The 8,794-nt window shown below is 36.6% G+C and overlaps 1 protein-coding gene across 1 annotated transcript; it reads left to right on the top strand.

Annotated features, from left to right (window-relative positions):
- The first annotated feature begins 5,990 nt into the window (after positions 1-5,990).
- On the top strand, positions 5,991-6,800 carry LOC137233953 (heat shock protein 23-like). The gene has a single exon (XM_067757514.1). The coding sequence runs from the start codon at positions 6,148-6,150 to the stop codon at positions 6,691-6,693; it is 546 nt and encodes a 181-aa protein (XP_067613615.1). The 5' UTR covers positions 5,991-6,147; the 3' UTR covers positions 6,694-6,800.
- Positions 6,801-8,794: the final 1,994 nt, after the last annotated feature.

Raw genomic sequence — 8,794 nt, 5'->3', positions numbered from 1 at the left:
AGTCCAGAAGACAATTATAAACATGTAAAATAGATTTAAGCTAGGCTTAGGAAAGCCGTAATAAATAAATAAATAAATAAATAAATAAAATATATATGTAAAAGCATATTTTTATTAAAACTTTGCATTTGAATTTTTTTGACACCGTCACTAGTTTCCAATACATATGTATATATATATACATAACTCAAAAGCTTTTTTCTGTAACTGTATATATATATGTTTGTATATACGTACATACATATATGCATGTGTACGAGTATGTTTCAATATTGGGAAGTCAGTGAAGAAACAGCATTGTATTTTATAAATCTAGAATTTTCGAGATCAAGAGAGAAAACAAATATGACTTGATACGAATCATTTGTTTACGGTCTCATTTTTTTCGCTAACACGAGGGATTTATCTAAACTTTTTGCTGGGGGTAATCAGAGATACATAAATCCCTCGCGTCAGCTGAAGCAGGTGCCAGAACAAAAAATGTGCCAACTAAAACGAAAAACGGGCCAAAAATTTCGGTAAACTTTAGTTTGACCTACAACTGCAGAAATGCGTTCAAAAATTATGAGAAAAACAGATAAAAATAGGTTTTTAGTGTAAATATATTTTGTTCAAAGGCAGAGGGTAAATATTATTTCCCAATCAAATGTTATCACTAAAAAAAAGTTTGTAAATATGAAGTCCCGATGCCACCAGTCGATTCTGATCACAGAACCTGGAACGTGAGACATGTAATATAAGCCCTATCCACCACATGACGTTAACTATTATATCCTAGGTTATTTTCTCAAATTTCAAAAGAAGCTTTGATTTTCACTGTGAGTTAAATGCGTTACATTATTTGACTTATTAATTTATGTAATTAAATAGCAAATTTTTCTTTATTTGTTTATACATATTTAACTTTAACTAGTCTTATTATTGTAAAATAAGTTTAAAGAAATAAATATTTGCCGACAACCATTTTATTAAATGATTGAAACTATAAAATCTATTAATTTCTGTTTGGAGTGGCATCATTAGCAAATGCTATAAAAAATGTGCATTTTGACAGAACTCTCTCGAAACAAAGAGTGGCAAATCCATTCATCTATGAAAGAAAGTATGAGATTACACTCGAACACTCGATGCTAAAATTTTGCTAACTGAATATAGTACCTACGCTCAATTCATTATCGAAGATGTGGTTTCGCCACATGGTTCAATTATATGGTTGGCTCATCTGTAAAGCAACAACATACGTCTGTTGAAATTATCAAAATCTGTGAATTGGGGTTGGTGCGAATTAAATGGAATGGAAACATAAAACTTAGCAGTTTTTGTATGTGTAAGAAAATGTTGCTAATGTGTTGGTTTCAGGCATGCTTAACGAACGAAACGATATCATTTCGTTACGATAATCAACGTTAATAAACGAAACGAAGTCACTTCGTTTCGTTTATTAACGTTAAGATCGTCAAATTAACGTTAATTTTGCGTTCTTAACGTTAATAAACGAAACGAAATGACTTCGTTTCGTTTATTAACGTTGATTATCGTAACGAAATGATATCGTTTCGTTCGTTAAGCATGCCTGGTTGGTTTCATTTTGAGTTTGCCATCTTTTGACAATTCCTTCGACCATGCAATGAAATAAAAAAAATCAGCTGATGAGATGAGCCAACCATATAATTGAACCATGGTTTCGTCATGAATGCGCCTGCGTGAGAGCGTCTGAGAGTCAAGAACACGGTTGCCAGTTTTGCCCCATTTTTACCAAAAATGGTCCCTTCCAACCCCATTTGGTCCACTGGTCCAGTTTCTTCAATTTTGGTCCCTTTTAGCCAGTTGCCACGATTTTGGTACTTTTCCTTCTTTTTACTCAGGTAAAAATTCACAATATTGCCCAAAAAATTTGCGGTACATTCGTTAACCCACACATATAATTTTGAATTTACTTGAATGGATTTCTCACCACAAAAAATTGCTCAGTCAATAAAAATGTACGAGAACAGTGACATTTCACCTAGGAAATAATTTAGGCGAGGCATTAAAAAGAAAAGTGTTGGCAAACACACTGTCGTTAATTGTTGATAAACAGCCGACTTATGAAAAGAACTCTTGCTTAATATTTATAATAATCAGCCCTATTCTGCATTTCGACTTGGATTGGAATTTTTTCGATTTGGCAATTTTGGTATTCTGTGTTCCAATCTCTTTCGATCCAACTTCGAATCGTTCGATTTTTTGTATTCTGCATTTCGATCGTAGTTCCGTTTTTCTAAGTTGCAAATTATAACAGAATTTTAACAAAAATGTAAGTAAAACTTGTTAAGAAACGTAGAAGGCTTGATGATGATTGTTTTTTATATGTTTCCAGGTCAAAAACAACATGTCGATGTCGAAGTCCTTGGACGTATTTGCCCCGCAAAAGTATCTAAGACATACTTGAAAGCATCCTTGTTAAGTCGAGAGTTTTTTTTTGAACCTAAATAAGAGAATAAGTCTTTAAACTATACCACTTTTAAGTTCAATTTCTTACAATTCGTCACTCATCTCAAATGGATTACACAAATGTCGCAATATTTGCCTTTCCATTCTCGTCTGGCCATTTTCGTATGCGTTGCTTTCCAACTCCACAAATATGCCGCGGCTATTGATTCCATTATAATAGACAGTTATAATTTGTGTCTGTTCGTTGGGTCCAGTTATATGCCAAAGCAAGCTGCCGGCGTAGAGGAAGGTGAAGCGAAAACGTAAACAATCCTTGCGGAAGGAATAAATAAACCTTTATAAAGTATTTTAGGCCAGTGCAATGAAATTAGCATCCTTAAAATTCAGAAAATGTCAACTATATTCGTGCAGGAATCCGTTTTAACAAAACTTGGTGGCCACGGCAGGGAATTGGCAATTATGAAAGCACTTCACTCAAAAAAATATAACACTGCGGCAATATATTCTATTGCTTTTTTTTGTACAAAATGGCGTGGATAATAAAATATAAACGTTTTTCAGTGTTTTTTACAAATTTGCTTTAATTTATTTTGTTCCAATGTTCACACATTCCGTACCAACAGATGATTTCGAAAAATCATTTGCTCTTCCTCTTCTCTTTACGATTCCGTCGTAATGCAGAATACCAAACTTCGATTAAAGCGGAGCGGAGAACGGGAACGTAATCGAAATGCAGAATAGGGGTGAATAACGACTAAATATTTCCATCGGTTATTAAACACTTAGTGAAAGATTTTTGTCACTAGTAGAGTAAAAGTATGTATTTCAAATGGACTTGCGCCTCTAAGAAATTTGACAAGGCTTGCAACTGATGAAGCGTGGAGTTTAATGAATTGAAAACTAAGTAAAAGAATGAAACTAATTTATTTTGTATTAAGTGTACTTGCCACTTACTTAATTCAAGCCTACCGAGAGATATTGAGAGTTTGTGAAGGCACGTCCATAGTTAAATCTTTTTCACCCAGCACAAGAAATATTTTAACTCGAAGGCAGAAATACTTCTTGAAGGCGATAACTTTATAAATGTACAACGAATGCGATCAAAAACATTTATTTTTATATTCAGCTTTTGAAGGAAATGCAAAAGCGATTTGATTTTGGAAGAAATATTTTGTGTAAAATTATCCCCGTAGGTGCTAGCATTAACCCCAAACTCACACTTACTGAATCTAGGTTATGATATAAAGTTTAAACGTTAAGAGAAAAAGTAAGCATCAATAGAAATAGAACTAACAAAATTGCTTAGTTTTATTTATGCTCTACTGAGTTTTCCACATAGTTCGACCAGAACGCAAATTTTGAACCCTTCCTTACTAAAACTTAACTGCGCTATACATTTTATTTCATTGCAACCAACAACATATTGCTGGAACTAAAAGATTTGTTAGCAAATCTAGGTTCATAACGTTAGGTTGGTGAACGACATACACCTATTCTAGGAATGTGAAAAAATAATACCATGAACTACATTTTATTTTTGTTTGTTCCTTGAATTTAAGCAAAGTATTTATTATGTCCAGTAAAATTTTATATAGGAAAACATCCTAAAGTTTTGTATTTTACAACGAATACGACCTCCTTATATACCAATAAAATAAAACAAAAATTTGGTCCTTTTTTTATTGAGATTTGGTCCTTTTTCCGTGAATTTTGGGTCCAAATGAAAATATGGTGTGGCAACCGTGGTCAAGAACTAAGTGGCAAAGTAGCCCATTAAAGATTTTCCTTTGATGGATTATGATAGATTTTAAAATCTTTCGTAAATAAAAATAGCATTTAAAATTTTGGTCTCTCATAGTCAAATTAAACAGAGTTTTCAGCTAGTAGAAGCATGGACAGGGTATCCGCATTAAAAAAGGCATTGATTGGCGCTATGAAGACAGTTCAGAAGTTTTAAAAGTTCCCCCTGTTCCTCACAACAGCGATTATTTGACTCCACGTACATATAAAAAATGGTAATTACTTTTTTGTCAAGAACTGTTTAAATATTACAAAAATGTCCCTGCACCTATTTTCATAAAAGCAACGTCTTAGTAATATGTTAGTTCCATTTTTGGTTTTAAAAATTTGATATATACATGATTGCCTATTTAAATTTTTTTTTTGAGATCTGTATTACTTAATGTATATAAATTTCGTGTCACGTTGTTTGTGCGCGATGGACTCCAAAACTATTTAACTGATTAATTTGCACACAGTGTGCAGTTTGATCTAACTTGAAATATAGGATAGCGTTATTGTTAAGTTTCTTTCCGGAAAGTGGACCAAGGTTCGATCTATTCGAACAAATTCTACTCACGGCTAGATTTGTCTGAAATTTGGTAGATTGGTATTAACGATACTTTTTTCCGGGAAATGGACCAGGGGCCGATCAATTCGAACAAATTCCTTTCATGGTTCGATTTTTTTGAAATTTGGTATGTACATAGGGCTTCCTATTTTTTTTGCCTAGATAAGTATTTCGACACCTATTTATGGGAAATAGAGATAGACTGGAACTGGGAACAAGGGATGGAGAAGAGTAAGAATAACTAGAGAGAAAAGAAGAGGGAAAGGGGAAGAGATGGGATTAGACGAAGGTAGATAAATAGGTGTAGATGGAGAGGAAAAGAAAGAGACGCAGAACAAGAGAAGGCAGAGGGATGATTGAATAAAAAGATAATGAAAAGGAAGAGAGAGGGGAAGGGAGAGTAAGAGGTAAAAACTGCTTAAAATTTACGCAGATAGACCAAAGGCAGAACAATGTCTGCCGGGTCTGCTAGTAATATTATAAATTTTTTCAAAATATTTCCCATGTTTTAACCAAATTCTCCCACTCGCCTAAAAGAGTAGTCTGTCGTGGCGAAGCCCTGCATATCATTTATTTAATATCACACGCAACTAACGTATAATTTTTATGAAAATTTTCAACAGGTCCAACAAATACATATGTTACATATCTGTATGTAAATAACTTTCTTTATTTCTATGTAATAAGAGTATACACTAGCTCAAATTTTTTTCTTGGCTTATGAAATATTTATATTATCAAAGCCGTGATGGCTTTTAATAAATTTTAAGGTGATTACTATCAAAAATGGAGTAAACTAATTTTATGCATATGTGACCCGGCCTATAAAAAGGTGGCTTATGACTCAAAAAAGAAATTGCGAGAAACAGGTGTTAAAGATAAACAATGCATTTCTTCAGTTTCTTAGTAATTTTTTTTTTTTTTTTAGTCATAAGCCACCTTTTCATAGGCCGTGTCACATATATAGCTCAATGTCTTTAAACTCTCTTTGGACTTTTACTTTCTTTTAGCCCTTATTTAATTTTTCATCATCTAGCTGGATTGCTGAAAAGTCTGGCAGCGCTGATGACTGCTTAAATGATTATCACAACAATAATAAAATCAAAATCAGCTCTTCTGTTTGCTCTCTTTCAGTACTTCGCTGAATGTGTTTTTCTGGTCTCGAACTTTCGCTTTCTTCTCTGAAATAAGCACTTGTATATAAATAAGATTACTTGATGACTTGAAGAGAGAAGCATCGCAAAAGTATAAAAGCAGCCGGCTCATTGCTGTAACTCCAATAAATTGTTCAATTCTGATAAGGATTCAAGAAGTGATACGAGCGATATTAAACAAAAGGAATTATAAACAAATTTCAAGTAAAAATGCGTTCATTACCAACTTTATGGCGTGTGGCTGAGGAGATGCAACGGTTGGCCTCTCGTCGAACACCGTTTTCATCTTTCTACGATGATTTCTTCAATAACCAAATTGCATATTCTCCATGGAGTCGTCTAAGACGCCTTCAGCAAGATATGGAAGACGATATTTTACCAAAAGTTGGCAAAGACGGCTATCAAGTGTCGATGGATGTGGCTCAATTTAAACCCAACGAATTAACCGTTAAAGTGGTTGATAACAATGTCGTCGTAGAAGGAAAATATGAAGGACGAGAGGACGAACACGGTTTTATTTCAAAGCATTTTGTACGCAGTTTCAGTCTTCCTCGGGGTTATAAAGCCGAACAGGCCATATCAACACTTTCGTCTGATGGTGTATTAACGGTAAATATTCCTAAACCAGCTGGTCTGGAGGATAACAACGCAGAACGTGTGATACCCATTCAGCAAACTGGTCCAGCGCATTTGAATATTAAGGATAATCCTCCCTTGGAGAATAAGAGTGAAGAAAAACAGCAGAAGAAAGATTGAAAGTGTCGGGGATGTATTTCCCAAATGGGGTTAGACCCTATAGTTTATGTACCTAGTATATAATTTTGACTGAAGATAAATTAAAATAAAATATAAATTTAAAAAAACTTATTTTATTTTATTTCGACAAAGGATTGTACGTATGTACATACCAAGGTATATGAAAGCGTAGGTTTGGTTGGTTCAAGCAAGCCCAAGAAGTTTTTCCTATTCCTAACTGATTTATAATGCTTAACGACGTTTGGTAATGTCGTATAAGCTTTGTAAGAAGCCCGCGGCAACCGGTTCTTTGTACCGGAGCGACTCGGGATTTTTTTTCCGATCAAGGGCTGTCATTTCAGTGTAACCCCATTTAATTTGTTGCACCCTTCCTACAAATTGTCTTCCTCGGAGCAGCTCCTTTCAGCTGGACTGCTCCATACCCTGCTGCTCGGGGAAGGTATTGTACCAGGCTGGTGTTCTACTGCATATGTCGGAAAAGGATTTACATCAGACAGCCATACTCTTGCCAGTGTGTCACGTGTAAAAGATGGTTGCACCGTTCGGACTGTTCTGGGTCAGAGCCCAACGTTCGTTGCCCCCGAAATGTCTACAAAACCTTTGTAGCTCCCTGCTGTTCGCGACCAGGGACGTCTCGCGGTTCACTGTCAGTTATACCCCCGCCACTTTCTAGCAGCAACGGCTACCAGTAGGCCACATCAACTGTCCGCTGTCGCTCACGCCAAATGGCGCCCCCATCTAACGCGATTGCTCCAACCTATAACTAGAATCTACGTAGCATGGACAGTGGCAATGTCGAGCCCCAGCTTTTACCACCGTCCCACCACTCCTTTTTGGACACACGCACTCGCGTAAGAAGGAGTCATCAACTCCTAGTCCTCACACCATGTGCTCTGTATGCCATCTAAGAATATTTATAATCGTGACATCGGTCTAATGCAGTTCACGCCTTGGCCGATGCCACCTTCATAGATACTCTGGGATTAGAAATGGCAACCGTCCGAAGGGTGCATTTGTTGCACGATGCTGCCAAAACACAAGTACAACCCATTGACACCATGTATTCCAGTAGCAATCGGACAGCACACCCGACAAAGCCCATATCCATCAAAGCGCATCCACCAATCTCTGACTCTCAGAGTGGCGACTGCCCTAACGTTGCACTTCAGAATTCTGCAACTTAATTGTAACAGGTTAACCGGAAAAATCGCAGAGATAGTTGTTGACTACTAAACATAATATCCTGACTGAATAAAAATAATATCCGTATAGTACGCGACGACGAAAAATTATCCAGCGGGTTAGGGGGCTTAGAATACCCTCGCGGCATGTATGCCTGTCGTAAGAGGTGACTAATTCCCAAAGTGATTCAAGGGGTTGTGTAGCGCAACCCTTTCAAGTGGTTGCCAGCGCAATTTATAGCTTCTCCAACCCAACTGTCAACGTCACCTATCCGTGGCATTTTGATGCTTCTTTAGCAGCCGAGGTTCTGAGACCCCAAGTACCCCATGGATGTGCCATGGATTTAGGAGGTGGGAGGGTCTAGGAGGTTCCATGTGGTCATACTCAATTGTTTCCGAGATGGTCGGGATAGTACCTTAATGGTGCTTGTACCTATCCAGAATCAACCCCGACATACAAAATGTATGCCCTGCTGGCAATGTGTCCCCACATGACACCAACCATCTCTTCAATTGTGGAACCAACGCCTCTAACACCCGTCAAATTATGGTCCACCCCTGTTGAAACAGCAAGTTCCCTTGGACTTCCGTTAGAGGATATTGATGACAATTTGTGATCGGTCGCACCTATTGGATGGGGCAAAGCACTGCTACAACAACAACAACATAACACTCCTCAAAATCTTCGGGGAGTGTCCTTGTCCTTACAACAAGAACAAAAACGAAATATTACGTTCCACCAACCACTTCGATGTGAGAAATTTCCCGGTTTAAAAATAATAGAGCACTGGGAAACGACGGACTAACCGCGGGATATTCGAACACGTAGGCGAACAGTTGATAAAAATCATGCATTGTTGTATACAAACGAAATGTATCCAGGTCCTTGTGTAAATAGGGCGTTCTCTGTGTGTGTTAAA

This window comes from Eurosta solidaginis, chromosome 5 (genome assembly GCF_040869045.1).
Source record: "Eurosta solidaginis isolate ZX-2024a chromosome 5, ASM4086904v1, whole genome shotgun sequence".
Lineage (NCBI taxonomy): Eukaryota > Metazoa > Arthropoda > Insecta > Diptera > Tephritidae > Eurosta > Eurosta solidaginis.
This window is presented reverse-complemented; position numbering and strand designations above follow the sequence as displayed.

Bases quoted from the DNA above. Each gene is read 5' to 3' on its own strand.
- LOC137233953 (XM_067757514.1), top strand. From the start codon at position 6,148: ATGCGTTCATTACCAACTTTATGGCGTGTGGCTGAGGAGATGCAACGG.